General features: G+C 42.9%; 1 protein-coding gene across 1 annotated transcript; it reads left to right on the plus strand.

The window, feature by feature from the left end:
* The first annotated feature begins 61 nt into the window (after positions 1 to 61).
* mindy3 (MINDY lysine 48 deubiquitinase 3) lies at positions 62 to 19,705 on the plus strand. Its single transcript, XM_029452427.1, has 16 exons — positions 62 to 219; positions 650 to 935; positions 1,339 to 1,418; positions 1,920 to 1,980; positions 2,077 to 2,265; positions 2,421 to 2,472; positions 3,216 to 3,330; positions 3,576 to 3,649; positions 3,803 to 3,882; positions 4,090 to 4,160; positions 4,963 to 5,043; positions 12,901 to 12,973; positions 14,867 to 14,939; positions 16,890 to 16,977; positions 17,963 to 18,034; positions 18,798 to 19,705. Exons 2-16 carry the CDS (start codon positions 842 to 844, stop codon positions 18,945 to 18,947), a joined length of 1,353 nt encoding a protein of 450 aa, XP_029308287.1. The 5' UTR covers positions 62 to 219; positions 650 to 841; the 3' UTR covers positions 18,948 to 19,705.
* The last annotated feature ends 1,699 nt before the right edge of the window (positions 19,706 to 21,404 follow it).

The following is a 21,404-nucleotide window of genomic DNA, read 5'->3' on the forward strand; positions in this document are numbered from 1 at the left end:
GTGACAAGTCTGTAAGCCATTGAGATAACGCGTTGAAGCTGACCCCCTGACGCATCTGCGACTTTCTGGATTTTAACCAATGAGCAGTCACGTCAAATGTACGCACAGTTTTGTACAATTATGTTGTAAATAAACGAATGACAGAGACGCTGCTGATAGTGAAATTGCTACCAAAATATATAATCAATAAGGAATCCCATTACTCGACTGTGTATCAAGGTAATTAAGCTTTAACATTATCTAACTAATGTAAAATAGCATGGATTCATACAGCAACTATCGGCATCGCTGTAGCGTGAGAAGTAATTGAATGACAAAGCAGTGAAAGATTAGCTGCTAGTAGTAATGCTAATGCTAACTGCTGACATTACCAAGTCAACTCTGCTCTTAAAACCTATCAAGGCACTGTTATTTCACAACAGTTTATTAAAGTAACAACGCTGCCACATAAAAAGCTAACAGTTATCCTCCTGCTCTTAGCACTTGTATCACTAACCACCCGCTTTAACAAACGTTAACGCAACGGTTGGCTATATCGTTTTTAATAGTACGAGCCAGTAATGTTTTATAGTATTACACTGATTTATTACCTAGCTACATCACCCCATTGTCGCCTCAGCTATGCATTTAAGTTGATCTGTGCTCCCAGTGACTAGAGTCAGACTGTGTCGGGAAACACAGGTAGCTTGTGGCCAATGCCACAGGCTCGACCTGCCAAGAGAAGTGGACCATCAACCTTGGAAAGAGCTCGCAAATTACCCTCATCAGACCAATCTTGTCCCCTTGTGGCTGTTGGACTGAAGACGAAGTGCCTGTGGACTCACCAGCAGTAAAAATTGTCATGTCGGAATTAAATAGAGAGGTGGTGGATTTGGTTTGGGGGAGACCGTCCAGTGGAGGAGTGTCTGCCTCCATCTTCCGTAGATGGACCCAAGGTATGATGCTTTGTTTCAGTATAATGATATAAATAAAAGTCTTTTTGCAAAAAACAAGACAATATATTTCCCTCAAACAGGGTTGTTTACCCATGTGCAGCGGAGAGCCAAGTGTATCCAGTTTTTAATTCTAAAAGAGTACAACAAGCAATTTCTTTTTGTTAGATCATGCTCTCTAGCTGAATGTTAGATAAACAGTAAACATATCCTGCTGTTGTGTACGTGGTTAGTCTGCACATCATTATCATTCTTACTCTAGATTTTAGCCCCTGTGGCCTTTGATGTGAGCATGCATGCACTTGTAGTTTTCTAACATGTGTAGGGTGAAGTGTCTTTTAAAAAATGCCTTATTTGTTATAACTGTGAACATTTTTAAGTTGTCTTGCCTGTGTCTTTATCACAGGATTTGTTTTTTGTGAGAATGAGCAAACAGCACTGGAGCAGTTTGAAGGAGGGCCGTGTGCTGTCCTTGCACCTGTCCAGGTATGGTCTAGTTCAACATCCTTCAAGGTTAATTTCTTGAGTTGAACAACAAAATGCAGTTGTATTTTCTTTATGCTACATAAGAAAAACAAAGAAACTATTTTGTGTGTAGATGAGTTGAGATAATATAGTTAGTATTATCAGGGTCTTCCAGCATATTCCCGTAGTATTGAGCCTTCCCAGACCTCCTACATGCTCAGCAGGTGGAAGTGCTTAAAATATATATTGTGTAGAACAATTCTGCCACATTGCACTCTTTCAGAATGTACAGTGAGGCAGCTTGTACACTTGGCAGACTTGCATTGAATGTACATCAAAGTCAGGGAGTTTTATAGGTATATGCATTGGTGGCAATGCTTAATTGACAAAAAAAATGGTTGATCATATATCAAAAAGAGAATCAGTCTTTGAGGATGGACAAACAATACTTGGCGTGTAGCCTATTGCACCATGGAAGATTTTCCTGCAAATTTGGAGACCAAGTTTGTTTTTCTTTTACAGGCTTTCCTCTTAAAGAACATCCTCTTCAACAGAGAAAGTTCCAACTGGAGACAGATGACAGGTAGACAGACACATCCAAGTCATTGTTTTTGCAATTGTGTCATGTAGTTGTATTGCTTGTTTCAAATCATGCACATTTTATGTTTGTGTCTGTTAGAGGAAGAGCAGAAAACAGTTCTGTGTTCTACTCTGAGTGAAATCCTGGAGTCTGCCTGCTCCAGCCCCTCCACAGGGTTCTGCCTGGTGACCTGGGCTAAGGGACAAAGCCCACATACTAGCTCACAGTCGCAAACACAGGCCATGCCAGCACCAGAGAGCAGCCAGCCGCTACAGGAACAGCAACCTAGTGAGTCCTACATCGGTTTAGAATAGAAGTGCACAGACATTTGAAGGACAAATGAGGAAAATAGTAGCTTTTAATGATTAACTATGTGATGGTGCGTAGTCTTTTTCTGTGCCATGCTCTGATACTACTGTGTATGTGTGTGTTCTTGTGCCAAGCTGCTTTGGCTGCAGAAGACCTTGGCTTTGAGCGATTTCACAGTGTTCTCCAGTAAGTGAAACTTAATATTTTCACCACAGCACAGCACAACACAGCACAGCACAACACCTTGCATCTTTATACTCATGATTCTGTTCTTCAAAGCAGATAATCTTGTCATGAAAATAATACTGAAGGTTTCTAGAGGGATTAAGACCTAACAACAAATCCTTGTTTTACAATTGCCAATGTTATTCAGTACTTGGATAGAGAACTACATATTTCTCAGAAGACAGTATCGGGGGAGGGGGCGGGGGGGGTATTTGATTAATCTAGTCAGCAAGAATTGGCTTTCACATTGAATTAGCTATTTCACTCTGTTCACAAGATGCTGACTCAGCACTTTCCCTGATTGCCTAATATAAAAAAACCTGAACTACCTTTCGTACACGCATACTGTCTGTCACAGACTAAGGGTATGCAAGGCTGCGTTTGCCAGAGGAATATTGAAATTTCATCACACAGTGCACTGGCAGCTGAGACCACAGTCAGCAAAAAGCACTGCTGACTCGCATTGAAGAGGTGCATGCTAACTAAGACAGACACGTCCACTTGCTAGCTTTCCAGGGTGGAGCAAAAGACAAGATCAGATTTTGATTTGCCCTCTCGTGCGTTTAATTGATTTGTGCCCCATTGTGAAAGTTATCAATATAATCTACAATTAATACATCAGTCTTATTGGTCCTTAAACCCAACAAATCTTATGTCTTTCGACTGTTTCATTAATCAACTTGACGTTTGTTCCCTTCCTGCAGTAAGCGGACTGTAATGTCAGTGTCTGGTCTCAGAGAGGAGGTGTTGTCTCTCTACCACACCTGGAGGGGGTGCTGTGGAGTCTTACTTTTCCTCTACTCTGTCATCCTCACCAAGGTAAAAAGAAGAAATGGAGAGATGGATAGAAATATTGAATAATGATTGGTGATGTTGTCTCTGGTGACATATTTATTAAGTAATTTGGATAAAGTGATAACCGAATAAGACGTTTAAAAATTTTTTAATATATCCTTTTAATTAATTAGGTTTTTATTATTGTGTTATGTCATTTAAAGAAATGTTTCCTGTGTGTTGCATCAATGTTCAAATACACAAAAATGAAATGCAGACTCTCTGTGCAGGGCATAGAGAATATAAGAAATGAGATCCAGGACACAATGGAGCCTCTCATAGACCCTGTGCATGGCCATGGCAGGTATAAAAACACCTCTTAGACTGACACCGAACGTTCTAGCATTTCACGGTCCTTTTTTATTTTTTTGTCGGAAAAGGTACAGGATATCTTATGGTGTTTTTTTTTTTCTTCTTCAAGACTGCTGATGTCTCCTTTTGTTATCTGTCTTTTCAGTCAGAGCCTGGTGAATCTCCTTGTAACTGGCCATGCTGTCTCTAATGTCTGGGATGGAGACAGAGAGTGCTCTGGCATGAGTAAGACTTCTACAAAGTTACAGCATACCCTCAAAGACATGAAGTCTATATTCACACAACAGACACATGTGGCCCCAGATTTAAACCATTTACAGCAATAATTCTCACATCTCACATCAATGCACAAAAGGCAAAGATTAATGCCATCTTGACGTAATTTAACTAATTCTCATTTTGTGTTTTTGTTTTTTCTCCCTGTCTTGGTAGAACTGCATGGTATTCATAAACAGGCATCAGTTGGCTTCCTCACGCTTATGGAATCACTACGCTACTGCAAGGTACAGACACATTAAGGTTCCCAAAATGTTGTGCAAAAGTATAAGCAGGTTGTTCGTGGCAAATATGAGGATTTGTGTAAAAGCTAAGAGAGCTCTAGGAATACAAACAAACACATAACTCCAATGTGTGAACACAGAACACATGAGAGCACCCGTGTGAAAATATGTGCTTGGACAGAACAGTCCCAACAGACTAACTGTAAACTCTTTCCCACTCTTTCTCACTACATTTTTTTTTTTTTGCCAATTTTTTTTTAAAAAGGATCACAAAAGAGATTTATGTGATCTGACACATTTTAGTCATTGAAAAACAGGAATCTTAGATATTTATTTATCATTGCCAAAATAAGCAAACTCAAAAAAGCTGGAGTTGAGACAAGAACTCTGTAAATAGGCTACGAAAGCATCTATAATAAGTTATAAGCAAGTACGTGGTTTCCAAAGAGGGCCGTTGAGAGGGATTTTAAGAGACCAACTCGTATCAACTAAGGAAAGGTCTGCTCATGTGTGCCCTGTTCAATCAAGTTCAAACTACATATGAAGAAGAGCCAACGACTAATAAGAGATAACATAACATTGTTGATGCATTTTATAACGTAGTACTATTTGTTGAGGATCCAAGTATTATGTTCGTATACTGTGACATGTATTCTCTGTTCAAATATTAATGTACTTCATAAAAAAAGACTTGTGTTAAACTTTAAACAATTACTGATTCCCAATGAAAAGGACTGAAAATATACACTCATTTGTTACACATTCCGTGTGTGTGTGTGTGTGTGTGTGTGTGTGTGTGTGTTAGGTCGGGGCATTCCTCAAATCTCCAAAGTTCCCTATTTGGATCCTTGGCAGTGAAACTCACCTCTCTGTGATTTTCACCAAGGTAAGTTCCATCCATAAGCAGCAACACATATTTCACGCGCATATACACAGTGTGTGTATATATATAAGCCAGTTTTCTCTGCAGGTTTGAAAAACCAAAGTATGGAATGTGCTTAACAGATTTAATATAGTGCAGGTCAGATATCAATGTGGGGGAAGAGGCAGGAGGGGAGGGGAGCGAAAAATGAGCGCAGGAGATAGTCATATATGGCCAGTGCTGTTTCTTGGCTTTTCACCTATCCAGCATTAAGGGGGGGGGGGGAGGCTCTGTTCCCAAAGAGGAACTTAACACACACACTCTTCATCTTCATGCTCTCGCTTTCTCACTGTCACAGACAGAAGATTTAGGTTTCTTAAGCATCTGTGATCAACTAAACAATGTGTAGTGTGTAAACTGCTGGACATTTACAGTATACTTCGGTCAGCCTACACTGTCAGGTTCATTTCAGCAATATGGATCACACATTTTTCTGTCCTGGCACTTGTTCATAAGAATATGTTTTGGTTTGTTTTGTCCCAGTAACTAAGGAGCCCCAGAAACAACCCTTAGGAACTAAATCACAAACAGTTCCTTTTTAACGTATTCATGTTTTGAGCTTCAACTACATCTCAAGAAATGTTAAGAATGGGGAAAATTGGTTTGAAGATTTGAATGCCACGGATTGGTTTGAGATATAATGTAGCATGGAACACACTGTTGATTGAATGAAATCTAGGACCACAAAAAAAAAAAACACAAAAAAAGGACCACAAGATCCTACAGCATCCACTCAGATATTCAGCATGCCACAAGGTATATGATGCAAATGCTGATTGAGGTCAACCCTGCTGTTGTAACTTTGAGAGAAACTTTTGCTCTTGGGTAGAAGTTTGAATCATCACTGTGTTAGTGTAGCTGTGTGTGTTTGTATGTATGTGTGTGTGGACAAACTCACCCAGTCTGCACTCAGACAAGCATGTTTATCATCTCTATCAGTGAACATGCAAGAGGATGCATTGCTGTAACCTGTGTAGTAAAGCTGGCAGGTTTGGTTGTAGCAAATCGATTTTCCATGCTGTTGTGAAAATGGTACCAGAGAGGCCAAAAAATCCCAGGCAATCATCTCCATCATAATGCCACACCCATAATAAAGCATTGATTAAAAGCTCGGTTACATACATTAAGCTCAAGCCTGCTAGGCGAGTGGATCATATGTTGGTTCAGTGATGAACCAAAGTCGTCATGCATGCGCTGATGACTTACCGATTGCTACAACTCCCCCGGCACTAGTGACATGTTCACATACACACACACACACACTTACACACACACATTCCAGAGCACAGGGAACCTAATCCTGATTAGCATTAGAGTGTGCATGTGGTGTGTGTGTGTGTGTGTGTGTGTGTGTGTGTGTGTGTGTGTGTGTCTTCAGGTGGATGGCTTCCTGTGTAGGGAATGTGATTCCAGAGTTCCCATCTGGATCCATTTGTCCCACTGGAGACTGGGAACACACATGCATGCAGATGTACTGACGTACATGGCTGACGCCACTCTATGCCTCTACAACTTTGAGCCCGAGCTGAAAGGGGAAGACATGGGGCAAGGGCACTCTGCTGCTAGACCGCACTCACAGTGACCCAGTCCTCCTAGGGAATCAATGTTTGGAGCTAATTTCAAGCACACCGTGATTTCCCAGGCTTGGTGATACAAAAATACACGCTACCTGGTTATGTAGCTTTTAGCTCTGATATAGAGCCATCCTCACAAAGGCAGAAAACCTGATCCCTCCCTCTGATGTGTCAGTGGCTCCTTCTGTCTGCCTTTGGGGACGGGTGTGTATTCCCCCGAGTCGCTGTCGGTGTGTGACTGTGGCTTTTAGACCATCAGCTTAATGCCATTAGAGTTTTTTATCTAATCTACCTACACAAAGGCCATTCCACCATCTCTGATCCTTACCCACAACTGTGTGTGTGTGTGTGTGTGTGTGTGTGTGTGTGTGTGTGTGTGTGTGTGTGTGTGTGTGTGTGTGTGTGTGTGTGTGTGTGTGTGTGTGTGTGTTGTGTGTGTGTGTGTGTGTGTAATGGGATCTGTTTTTGGACAAGAGTTTGTGAGACACCAGCGGAACGGGAGAAGGGAAGAAAGACAGACGGACAGAGAGCTAAAGGAGAAGAGAGATGGGTGATTGATGTTTAAAAAATATATATATATTATTTATTAATATAACTATCCACTAGACTGGACAGAAGGTGGGCTGCCCAAGTAAAGAATTCCTTTGGGCATCTCAGCCAACCTCTTCAGATTGTTGGTCCCTCATGGGAAGGAAATAGGAAGAAAGGAAGTAGAAAGGAAGGATGCTCTTTTAAGAGTGGTACAGTGGTCACTCGGGGAAAGGAGGGGAGGGGGGGTGATCCTCCTGTGACATTTCTCATCACTCTTTCCTCTCCCTTGCTGAGTGATGAGGTTCACAGGCTGTATCTCTGCTTCTCAAGAGACTTAAGTGTGTGTGTGTGTGTGTGTGTGTGTGTGTGTGTGTGTGTGTACTGTAGTCGTCTTCTGGGTCGGTGATTTACTAAGAGAGAGAGCAGCCGCTCTGGCGCTTTGTGTCCCTTAAGACTTCAGCTCCTGTCTGCAAAATGTCCTTCATGGACTGTTTAGGAGCAGGAACTTAAAATGCACCTTAATGTAGGTGATTTGACTTCTGTGAGATGTTTTTGGCAAAACCACCAGAGGCCTGGGCTATATCGTTATCATTGTGGCAATAATAGAAATATTTGTGTAACAAAACATTCTAAACTCGAGGTTAATTTACTACCTTCCCACCAGCCTTCTTCAGCCAGTGGCATTTGCTCAGGTTTCAAAGTTAGTACGAGAATCTTGAAACTGAACGTGTTCTCAGGTCAATAATAAGCCCCAATAAGTAATCTCACTGTAAACCTTCCTACACTGTTATATCACAGCTTGGTCAGAATCAATAATTTGGCAAGCAGAAATTTGGAAATGATAACATGATATAATACACATCAACACAAGATGACACGAGTGAGTTTATATTCAATAATATTAAATGGTTCTCCCACGCCACTGAAAGGCAGTTGGGAAAGTTTGTGCTTTTCGTTAAATATGATTACATCCTGCTTTTCATATGATCAGAGGGTGCGGGCCACACAAACACAAAGTAACAAAGCGGTGTACATTAACAGTCATTAATAATCTGTGACAGGTCAGACCATGGGCCATTGTAGTCTGATGAAAAGCTGTCTGTGTCAGTGTGTGTGTGCTGCATTATTCTTCCTTTTCCCCCGTGTGTCGTTCCCTGTTATAGGACCCATCATTACGCTCTATAACTATCCTCTGGTGTCGCCTCTCTTTTATGGTGAGACACAGTCTGTCTCATTCAAGACAGCTCCATAAATCACTACTTTGTCCCGTCTGTCACACCTGAAACGCATACATGCAGTAGATACTGCAGACACTCCTTGTGCAGAACTACAGATAGGTTTCCCATTGTTTTCTGTACTCCTAATCACATGGGACACAGGCTAGTTAAGGTGAATAAAAAAAACACACATACAAGTTGTCACACACCAACTCCCTCCTCAGTTTCCTCCTCAGCCTGTCATGTAGCGAGTCTGTCACTGCCTGCTAGGAACAAGGCAGGAGACACTGTCCGAGACCTCTGCTTTGTTGTCTTGAAACTGATCCTTCAAACGCACTCTATGGCCACTCAGAGCCTCTCAGCACACACAATAGCTCTTTGGCTGGACCGGAGGGAAAGAAAAGTAACTCTAGTAAAGTACTATGCCTACCTGTCTTTCCTGAAGTACCTACCTGCATGAGGAGATAAAGGACAAAGGGGGGCGGGGGGAGGAAGAATGGAAGAAAAAGTCAAGGGTTGGAAGGGAGGAAATACTAAAGTGGAGTAGCTACTTAGCGCAGAAGGTAAAAAGGGGTAGAATTGGGCAAAAGAAAGAACATGGGGGGAGGGGGGGGGGGGAAAGGCCTACAGGGGATGAGTTGTCAACCTAAGAGAGCCACACAGTCTCCACACAGCAGAGATGGTTATAGGTGAAGGCATAGGCAATGGACAGAAGCGCCTCCCCAAAAAGATGCAAATGGTAAAGAGTTTACAGACCCGAGATTGGTTCTTTTATTAAGGAGGGTGTTATACAGGACATCTGGTCTAATGATCAAAAAAGCAGGATCACCCACAGTGTATACAGTACAGTGCAGATTTAATCCTGCGCTACAGACTGGATGTGTCCAGTAGTCATGACTGAACTGAAAAGACTCTCGTGCAAAACGACAATCCAAAATCCTTTTTTGGGTCAGTTGAAACTGTCGGCTCTTAAAGAAGACATGTTGGATGTCAATAAATGGAATCTTGTTTTGTATCACTCTGTGTATTTAAGTCCTTCGTGTAGTACGTTCTTGCTTTGTTTCTCCGTAGGGTAGCTTGTTGTTGCTCTGTTGAGGGTCCAAGAGTTTGTGCAAAAACAAAGTTGGACTTCGGGGATTGGAATGCGCTCCTTGATTTCATAAGGCACACTTGCACTGATGCCAGGTCCTGTGTGTGTGTGTGTGTGTGTGTGTGTGTGTGTGTGTGTGTGTGTGTGTGTGTGTGTGTGTGTGTGTGTGTGTGTGTGTGTGTGTGTGTGTGTGTGTGTGTGTGTGTGTGTGTGTGTGTGTGTGTGTGTGTGTGTGTGTGTGTGTGTGTGTGCCATGTTACTGCATCTCTGCATCAGTATGACTGTTTGCGCACACTGAGAGAAGAGGATGCCGGCTTGTATTGGAGTATAAACAAACAAATCTCAGCGGGGGACAGGCCTAATTATTGCATATTCTCTGTCTTACACAGACACACTCACACACACATTCCGTAACACAAGTGGAATCGAGAGGGGGGGGGGTTAGAGAGAAAAGCTGAAACACAAAAAACACACCTTCCCTGTGGAGTGTGTTAGCTCCATGACATGTTTTCCAACGCAGCAGCATCTTCCTCAGGCCTCTAATAAAAAAAAAAAAGCAGATCAAAGACAGCCAAGCAGACCTGTCATCTCACACACACAATTACGTAATTCCTGCTCCCATTATGTGTGTCTGTGTGGATGTGCGTGATCGTATGCTCACATGAGTCATTATCTTTTCTATGTGTTCGTTAGCCTCATATTAGCGTGCATAGGTTAGCAATAATGGTATGTTTTGTGTTGTTTTGCCTGTAGATGACCACTTACAAGTGTTTGTCTTCCGGTAAAGTGTTGACATCTTGTTACTGTGGTATTAGCAGGTGATTTACACACACTGCGTCCGTCCTACTCTGAAAGATAATAAACTGTGTTAACCGAGCTTTGGTTCACAAGGCACATTGGACTAACAGCAGCAGGATTGTATGTGGCAGCCTAAGAGCGTTTGAGCTTCTCATCGCTTTGGGAAGAGATGTTTTCTTAGTTCAGGTATTGTTTATAAATGTAATGCGTTTAGTTCTTATTCAAACAGGTCATCTTTCAAGACGCATACTTCACTGTTATCCTACATTTAGTACGGTCGTCGTTAGACTGCAGTCGACCGCTAAGGAACTATTTCTTTTGCATTTTATTCCTCCCGAGACACAAAAATGACCCTTGTCCACCCCTGTAAGTGAAACACGGACGTATCTAGCTAATGACAAATCTACCGTCAGATTTATGGAGCCTGTAATGTTAACACGCCAGGACCCTGCTATACTCTGTGTGACAGAACCGTGTGTGAGCGCGTGTTCGCCGGCCTGTGCCTGTTTTTCTTTGCATCTGAAGAGCCGGCAGCTGGAAGTCATCTCTTCTCAATGTGTCCCCCCAAACCCCTCTACCTCTCTCCTCTCTCTCTCTCCCTCTCTCCAACTCTATATCTCATCTATCTATATCCCCTCAATCTATCCACCTCTCTACCTCTCTCCATCTCTCTCCCTCTCTCATCTCTCTCTATCTCTCTCTCTCTCCCCTCTCTCCTCTCTCCTCCCTCTCTCCTCTCTCTCTCTCTCTCCCCTCTCTCCTCTCTCCTCCCTCTCTCATCTCTCTCCCTCTCTCTCTCTCCTCTCTCTCTCTTTCCTCTCCCCTCTCTCTCTCTCTCCTCCCTCTCCCCTCTCTCTCTCCTCCCTCTCTCTCCTCTCTCTCTCCCCATCTTTCCCTGAGTAAACCCTGAGTACGGTAATAAGTAGCTCATGAAACCTTAGCAGCCTGCATGGATCTGAGACTCAAGCTTTAATAAAGGCCAGTTAAAGGAGATGAGCAGGGTTCATTTGCTCTCCAAAAACATTGTGTGTTTGTCCAGCGCTTCGTTGTCATAAATACCACCCCCCCTTACTCATAAGGAAGAACAGTGAGAACCTTCAGACTCTCGCCTACACACTGTGTGTGTGTGTGTGTGTGTGTGTGTGTGTGTGTGTGTGTGTGAGAGTGTGTGAGAGACAGCTCATCTTTTTGAGAAGTATCTCATTTCATCCTCTCTTGGAGAAACAGCTCTTCTATCTCCTCTGAGCTTCTTAACGCAATATATTTCCAAGGAACTATAACACCCTTGCACTCCTTATCATTGTCTGCTGGCAATGTTGTTATCAGAAACTGATGGTTATTTACTGTAAGTGCTTGACTAGATCTGGCAGTAAGTTTAAAGATATTAGATAATGCTAAACAAATATGAGATAAGAGAGGGCATGAGATCTGTCTCTGGGTTTAAAGTGTTTAAGGTTCAGTCTGCTCAAAACAAACTTGGTAGCTCAATGTGTCGTCCAACTACATGTTTCTACATGTTCTGAATGGCCGCACTCAAAATACACTCTTTCTGACTGTGTCACACTGCTTCCCTCAACCCTCTCCAAGAGATTTGTGTCTTTTGTAACGCTTGAAAGTTTTTGATGCAATGAATCTTACAAATGGGGACGACACATGCACACTTTTGGACAGTTTCTCCTCTGTGGCATTCATGTTGTTGCGCTCAGTTGCACACTTGTCACAAAGTGACAGAAGTAGTTGTATGAAAGAGGAAGAGGTGATGTTTGTCAGGTTCTCTGTTTCAGAAATGACAAAAAAATGTCAAATGCAGATGTTAGATAAATGTGAGCTGAGGGGATTTCTTATGCTGAGCATTTAGTTTGAAGCATGCTGAGCTCCTTAGTGTCGAGAGAACAAGGAAGTGTTCATTTAATCAGCATCTACATTGTAGGCCAGTCTAAAGGGGCATCCCCCTACTACACACGCACACACACACACACACACACACACACACACACACTTCTGATCTCCCTGCCAACACTGCTCTTTCTAAACTTCACCAACAAACAAACAAACACTGTAGAGCTTGTCATAAATCACGGGTTGTATATGTAAGGCTCGATTTCCTGATTGTGTGTTTGGAGTAAAAACAAGCCGTCTAACTGTATCAGCAGATCAGTTAATAACCCGATGGATTCCGGTTGGCTGCCCCTTTTTTTTAGATTACACGTAGTCACACATGCATGTACAATGCACATTAGCAGTGCATCAGACACTGCTGTAATGGGTGGTGCTGTATGTTGATTGTACATTAGTGCTGCTAAACCCTGACGAGAACAATCAAAGCGTGTTAGTCGTGAGCAGATGTAGTTGTTCTAAAGTTTCAGCACTGATGAAGCCGCATTCTTCCACCATGTTGTCTAATTCTTCCTCTCCTCCCTGCTCTATCCCTCAGGTCACTTTGTAACCACAACCTTCCCCGTCTCCTCACTTTAGTCACAAATCTCAGTTTGGTCACTTTTAGGTCAAATCTCTTTATGTTGCGATGTACAATTTTGCTCTTCTCTATCTGCGCCCCCTTTCTTCTCATGTATTTCCCCCCATCTTTCTGTTTCTCCTTCCTTTTTTATAGGAGATGTCCCTGGTAGGTCCAGAGTCTCCATCAGAACAAGCACGGAGGGTCTTCCATTCATTCGATCCTGAAGGTAATGAACAACAAGTGTTTGCATCATGGAAATTGTTATAGGCCATTTCACTTTGTTTACTCATTAGTACACCAGCTATATGAACTTCCTGGCCTACAGATGTACTTTAATTATTCCAGACGTTCACTCTAACACCCAGACTGAGCAGACAATATCCTGGCCCTGTTGTCTTTCTCCTCCCTTCTTCCTGGTCGAGCAGATGCATACATAACCTCCAGTGCTCTCCTCGCCTCTTCTTTCTTGTTTCTTGTCTCCATTATTTTTCTTCTGCAGGCAGAACGAGGCTCTGTTTCTCTCCTCTCATCTCCACTGTTGTTGTTTAGGTTGGTGAGATCAGCTCCTCTCTTACAGCTGAGTCAACCATCCCGCTCCTTTCCTCCTCGCTTTCCTAAACCTCCTTTCTTGTCACTTCCAGGTGACCGGGGTAAAAGGCAAGTGACAGGAAACGGAGATAGACACAATAGCAAAAATAAAGACACATGGCAGACGGTCGTGTCAGTTGAGCTAAAAGGCGGAGGTCTGCAGCATTCATTCGTGGCCTCAAGATTGTAATGTGGGATATTTGTGTGCGTCTGTTTATGAGTACATAGAGACGAGAAAGAGTATTGAAATGAAACATTAAGTCCTAACAGCTGTTGTGAAATGTTTTTCTTCTGCTGTCGAGACGAGAGAGAGAAAATCCCAGTCGTAACGCATACCTTCATTCATATATATGTGTGTGTGTGTGTGTGTGTGTGTGTGTGTGTGTGTGTTTATTGTCAAATGCTATTCTCTGTCGTCATAAACAACAATATTCATTATAAGGCTCGTTGGAAGAAAATGCTTGTGTGTGTGTGTGTGTGTGTTGCGATGTGTCTTGCTTGCTTCGGCAACTTCGACAACAATATGTAAACTTAACTGTCCGTCACCTTTCTCCCCCCATTGTTCTTCATCTTTCTTTCCCTGTCGGATAGAGAACGGCTTTTCACATTCTCATGTTCACGTCCGCTATCATCTGCCAGGACATTCTGCAAGCCATATGGTCTCTTTACTCACACGCATGTGCAAAGACCCACACACGTGCATGGGCTGCAGTAGGTGCATCCACATACATAAATCTACACACATGCAAGGAGGATGCATTGTGCGTGACACGCATATTCACACAACACAGTGTATATACACATGCCGTAGCCAGAAGCACAGTTGAGTGCTTTGTAAAGGGCCCATAAATCTGTCTGTGTCACATGTAGAGTCAGCACAGCTCCCTGTGTTGTGGAAAAGGGGCGCCAGACACATTCACACGCACTACAGCACCAGACATACACACTGTCTCAGGATGTTCTTTAATATATGGTTTGTCATTGTCCCTCTGTGTGTGTGTGTGTGTGTGTGTGTGTGTGTGTCTATCTTTGCTTGTTGCCAGACTGTCAATTGTCACTCTGAGAGAATAACATCTGGCATTGAAAAGGCGAGATTGAGTTGCTTGGGAGCAGACAAGCAGAGCGCTCGTCAGTTAATCTTCACAGCACACTAGGGGTTTATGAATGTATCTAAACAACAGGCCACACAAGCTCACATGCTGGTGTTTAAATGAGACAAATCTATAAGTGCACACACACACGTATACTCTTTCAGACAAAAACACATGTTAGTGTTTAAAGCTTCCCCTCTCAGGTAAAGCAATCATCACGGCCATGGAATGTAGGTCAGAGAGAAAGGACAAGGTGCGTGTGCGTGTCTGATTTTTCTTTTAGTTGTGTTTGATGAGTTTCATTCCCCAGGGCCAGTGATGTAAATAGTGCTTGTGCCATATGTGTAGGTGAAGGCTTCCCCTGAAGCCTGTATTTTATGTTCTGTACGGGGTCAGCCAGTGCATCAGTTTTTGTTTTTTTCTCTTCTTTCTCTCTCCAGATAATGGCTTCATCCCAGAATCTCTCCTGGAGGACGTGATGAAAGCCCTTGACCTTGTCTCAGAACCCGAGTAGTAAGTACTTGCATATTCAAGGATTGATGTTTTGTGTGTGTATTTCAGCTTGTGTGTGTGTGTGTGTGTGTGTGTGTGTGTGTGTGTGTGTGGCACCTGTAGAGCTTCTAAAGTTCTAATTCCTAAGTCACGGCCAGGCCAGGTCAGCAGCCTTGTGCTCATGTTTCACTACCAGAGAGAGACCGCTATAAAAGCTTGGAGAAAAAAGAAAGAACCAAAGAAAGAAAGTCAGAAATGGAGGCTTACAGGGAGATCATTAACGGCAGGAAGAAAGATTGTGAGAGGGAGGAAATGGTTTAAAGTGCCGCTTCAAACAGAAGCACGTTCTCATCTGAGGAACAGTCAGCCCTAACGCTGCAGTCGTGGGCCTTGGCCAAGTAACTGGACCACTGATTTGCTCTGCAGACCCCCAGATGGGCGATACATCACAACACAACACAGGCAAACTGGGGGGGGGGGGGGGGAGAGTCCCAGTGCAGGGATTCCACTGTGTTAAAAAAGTAGCATCTTAAGTGCTTTGGGGAAGATGATTAATAGGATTATCCAGCAGTACTACATTGAGGGCTTTCATCACTCATGGAAGATGAGTGCAAACTGTTTTCAAGTTGCCTGCGACTTAGTATTCCTACATATCCCGTGTCCAGTGGCTATCAGCTGCTATCATTTGAGGGAAACCTTTGTGAACACTGACTGTTCTCAGGATACCGCTCAAGAGTTTATAGTCGTTTGATCATTTTCTTTGTAGTGTTTGAGATTAACACTGTTTATTATAAAAAGAATTCTATGTAATTAAACTTTAATGTATGATTAACAAACAAACATAATGCCCTGAGGGTTTTTTTCCTGCGTTTTCAAACCGTTTTAGACCATTTTAGTGAACTATTAAATAATATCTATGTTAATTTGAAAACCAAATAGTCACATTAGCTGCGTCGTAGTGTAAAAAAACATGAATTAATGAAAAACCTTCAGTGTGACAAGAATACAAAGATGTGTCCTTATTCTCATCATATATATGGGTGTCATTACTTTGTTTACTCTCTATGCAGCAAATCCATATCCAAGGTCACTTAATAACATTTTCATGTAACGTTGAAATTATTGACAGATTCTTTATGTTCTTCTGAAAGAAGACAATGCACAGTTACAATGATGGTCCATAAAAACGTCCGCTGACTGCTTTACATCCCAGCAAGATAGATTTGACGGAACCAATTACAGTGACATGTTTAAAGCAGGCGTTTGCATGCGCCATCATCTCATGTCCAGTCCATTTTTTTAAATGAAGTCATTAAACGCAGGGGGATACCGTGCAAAGCCACAACAAACGATTGATTCTCTGGATCCCCGTCACCACACGCTCTCTTGTTATTAAAAACGAGATATGTAATTGAACCCTGAGGAGACGTTCTCTCTTTCTCACTTTCCTTCTTAGGCAGCAGAAGGATGCGGATGCTTTTAGGGAATCATGGTGTTGCTCAATGACACATCAGCAGGGTCACTGTGTATTCTGTATGTACTTGTTAAATTTGATGGATGAAGAAACCATCATTGCCTTCCCTCTGTGTTTTGGTATAAACCTCGCTTCTCTCCTCGCTGCCTTAAAAGGGCAATCTGACCAGATTTGTTTTATCACTGTGGAATAATAATAACACTGATCTAACGCGTAGGAATGTCTGGAAAGAGGTATATTTAGTTGTGCCACGATATTCATGAAAAAATGCGTGCACCAAAAACACACATCGTAAGTCCACATTGAGTGATGAGGTGATCATGAATTGGACTCGGTTATGATACACAAAACATTGCAGACATTTTTTGTACTGATCTGATGGCTCCTTCCAACCCCCAAACCTTTTTTTGACCTGTATGTTTCCTCTCTCTCTGGATTTCTTGATCTGTTTCTTTACTTTCCTTTCCATCTGTGTTTCTATCTCTTTACCTTCTCAGTGTCAGTCTGGTGAAGAGTAAACTGGATCCAGAGAGTTTGGGCATAATTCTTCTGGGCCCGTTCCTGTTGGAGTTTTTCCCTGATCAGGTATCTGCTTGTGTGCAGAGATGGACACACGCGCACACACACACACACACACACACACACACACACACACACACACACACACACACACACACACACACACACACACACACACACACACACACACACACACACACACACACACACACACACACACAGAGTATAACAAATACCTTCCACCAGTCATACAATCCATATCACAGTAAAACACATGGACAAAGAGTCGTATACACACACACACACACATATGGGTGACACTAATGTCTTTTTCCCAAGCATATGTGGAGTGCTGTTATAGGAAATCAAAGGGTTTTTTTATGCCCAAAACATTCCTGTGGTGTCTCATGTGAAATGTTATGCGTGTGTGTGTTCACCATCATATGACGTTACGTGCTGAAGAAGCTTAGAATGAGCTGTGAGACGCCTTTTGTGAGGCAGAGAAAGCAAGCAAGACAAGAGAGGGAGATGTAGAGGGGAACTGTGTTAAAGTGATCAGGGCTTTAGGGACTCGCCAGAGGAACGGCCCCCGAGCCGCAAAGAAATTATACTACCATTAGCCAACTGGACACACACACACTCAGACACACGTGGGATTGGGGTGAGGGTTAGGGTTTCATATATAGGAATATAAACAGGAGAAGCTGGACACGCTCTCAGACATACGCCCTGTTAGCATTCTGCACCTTTTTAAGCCAAAGTCACTAGAAGTGTTTTGGCTCAATGTCATCGTTCGGACGTTTTTGTAGTGTTGGATGTTTTCTGGTAATTGGAGTTGGGGCTTTGCTTCAGTGCAAAAATACACACAGACGGGTTTAAATTGAACATGTGGGATTTAACATTAAGCTTTGGTTTCAGGCAGATATGTGTCGGGTTTTACTTTTCAGTTCTGCCTCTGTGGCTCTTTACCTCCATCTCTGTGAAACCGTTTGCCCTGAGACTCTCTAACAACATTGCATGTTTTTCACTCCGCTCACCGCCTGTGTTTCAGGATTCAGGAATCCCAGACTCGTTTCCCATCTACCACTACAATGGACTTAAACAGTCCAACCACAACGAGAGGGTAAGATACTATTTCATGTTCAGGTTTTTCATCGCAACTGACTCTCTGCCTATTACTGCTCTTCTTTTCCTGTCATCATTCATACACGCACACACACACACACACAGTTGGAGGCGGCCAGCCACTCCAAAAAAAACAGTAGCTATTACAAGCCTAATAGCGCGTCCATCCATCCAAAAACCCTGGCTTAGACTCCTATTTCTCCAAGTCATTTCAACGCGGAGGCCACTGTCAGCGGCCTCGCTGTGATAAATGTTCAAACGCAGGTCTATTAAGCAGGCTTAGTTTGATGGATGATTGTCAGCGGATGTCGTTGGTGGCTGTGCAAAAATCCTGGTTACTCAGGAATATCACTTTCTTCATCTGTCAACTTTGTCTAGTCTGTAAAGTAGACTTTTTCCATACCGCTACCTGAAAATGGAAGAATGGCACCACATGTGTGCCCACACAAAAGCACACGCCTACACACACGTGCACATGGCAGCACGGCGCCTATAAGGTTGTGATGGCAATTCCATTCCCATAGCTCCAGATGGGAATAACAGACCTGCTGACTGCAGTCGCCTGCAGCTGGTGTGTGTGTGTGTGTGTGTGTGTGTGTGTGTGTGTGTGTGTGTGTGTGACCCCTGACCCCTGACACCCCCCCCCCCCACAAGAGTTTGATAGAGTTGAAACCCGTCAAAAATGGCAGAAACTGTTTACATTTATGTGTTTAGTTAACTCTTCGTTAACTGTGTATTGACCACTGTGTGTGTGTTCTCAGGTGGAGTATGTGGAAGGGACGGCTTTGGTGCTGGGTTTTGAGGACCCCATGGTTCGGACAGACGACACCCCAGTCAAGCGCTGCCTACAGACCAGGTGGTCCTACATCGAGCTGCTGTGGTCCACCGACCGCTCCCCGTCACTGAACTAGCACCGACACAGTCTGTGTATGTGGATGGACCACTACTGCTCCACACACAAACACACGCCCCTCTCCGGCTTCCCCTCTGCACCCTGACCTTGAAAGGTCAGCGGGACTGACACACATACACAGATATACAACACAGACGACCGAGAATGAGAAAAACACAAATGCACACAACAGACTGAGACGGAAAACGTTGGTGGACTAAACACACATGCCTGAGATCCATTCTGCCATCCTCACTCACCTTTACAGTTTCTGCTATTGTCTGTTCACCATGGCTTGTAATTGACACGCAGGATGTTGATGATACAACTATTTAAAAGAAAAGAAAAAAAAGCTCTGCGCCGACGGCTAGAAACTGTTTAGAGAGTAAACTGGTTTGGTTCAACTACTCAAGTGTGTCATGCTGAACCCCATGTACAGCCAGTCGACTGTGAAACACTACTGTTAATCCAGCTATAGGACTGTTCGAGGGAAAACCTACCAAAGCCTTCCACATATGAGAACACGTAAACACACACACACACACACTCACACACCCTCACACCCTCACACTCACTGATAAGCGTTTACAGCGTAAAGGGACCAACCCAGACGCAGAGAAGTGGAGATTTCTTCAGTGTTTTCATCAAGATGAAGCTGGTTTAGGTGCTCTGTGTATGTGTGTGTTTGTGCACCACACTAGGGTGTTGGCCAAGTGTTCATGTATTTATTATCACACTCAAAGGTTCTGGAATAAACTCTTTTTTTTTTTGTTCAAATGCTTTGTGATTCAGTAGCTTTAAAATCCTAGATGTCCTCCTCGCTGTGTCTTTTCCTCATGAATATCCTGATCCTGACATCGGACAAGCTCAGGCTTTAGGATGTCCAGGGTCTGTCTGGATCCCCCTCAACGCTAAATCACAAACTAATTTATGTTTTGTTCTCCCCAGAGACTCTAAATCAGTAATTCACTAAATCTCCAAGAAGCTGATGGTGACTTAAAGGAATACATCACCCTAAAAATGACAACTTTTGTGTATCAATTACTCACCCCCCCCCCCCGTTTCCTTGGATTCTTGAAGGAAAGAGTTTTTCTTGCATGCCTCCATGGTGCACAAAGAAACCAAAAAACGTAGAAAGGTGTTGATGAGTAAATGGGGGCTGCATTTAACAACAGCAAAACTAAATCCGTTTACAAACTCTAACGCTAAAACGTTACTGTTTAATACTCTTCTGAATCGTAAGCGTGAGGCTGTTTAGGAAGATCCGTTTTAAATAGTTTAAGTGAATATGCATGCGTTTGGGAAGTAGTGAACATACGACTGGAGAAAGGAGACTTGGATTGTACTGCACAAGTTGTGTGAGAGTTTGTGAGGAGAGAATTTTGCTGTTGTTAAACACGGCCCCCGTTTACTTCAATTCGTCACGACATTGCTCCGTTTTTTTGTTTCTTCGTTCACCGTGGAGGCATGTGAGAAAATTAAAGTTTTCTTTCAAATTCAAGGTAACACAGTGTGAGTAACCGTTATACAGATGATCATATTGGGGGTGAAGTATTCTTTTAAGTACCTCTCTGTAAACAGAAAGTAATCCTAAGAAATACAAATCCTAGCTGGCATGTTACAACCATTCTGTGTGTCATTAGGTCACCACTCAAGACAAGCGCAACGTTTTTGAGCAATAGCACTTTATACCATTTAAGTACTTAGTTTTGGCTCAAGAGTTCTTTACTCAATGTTTATGCATTTGTGTTTGTGCATCTGCAGATATCCTGGCACCAGGCATCTGTGCACAGGAGTGTTGTAATATTGGCTGGGTGTGTGTCTAATGGATTTGTCTAATGCAGAAAGGATGTGGGCTTAATCTGCCTACAGTCTGCCTTACAGTCTCATTAAGAGTTTGTAAAGAGAGTGGGCTCAGTGTGTAGAATATAAAGCACTACCAGTGCTGATCAATCCAGAATGACCTGCAGTAAATCTGTGATCGGGGCACATTGGCAGACCGACGGGACTTAACCTAAACAGTGTGTGAGTTAATGTGTGTATTCCTGGAAATGGGATATCAGTGATAATTGTATTGGATGTAAGACGGTGGAGAAGCTGATTACAGATGAAAGTATGCACACATTGAAACTGAGCTGCATTAAAATGCTAGTTACCTGGCACCCGAACTCCACCACACTGAAACCAAGTGGGGCAAAAGAAGAATATGTCTGCTGCCTCCTCACTCAATCATCGTCACCATCTTTTTTTCTTTCTTGTGTGCTGATGTTTTTTTCCCCCCTCTCTTTATATTTGCATAGAAACAGATGAGAAAGAACAGACCTCCCCTCCTCTTCTCTCTCACACACACACACACACACACACATACATCTCCCTGTTGCAAAAGGATCAGGGAGATGTGACAACCACGTTTGCACACATTTAATGAAACTATAAAGGAAGGGATTATTGGATGGATTGAAATGTATTGAAAGAG

Source organism: Cottoperca gobio, chromosome 16 (assembly GCF_900634415.1).
Source record: "Cottoperca gobio chromosome 16, fCotGob3.1, whole genome shotgun sequence".
Lineage (NCBI taxonomy): Eukaryota > Metazoa > Chordata > Actinopteri > Perciformes > Bovichtidae > Cottoperca > Cottoperca gobio.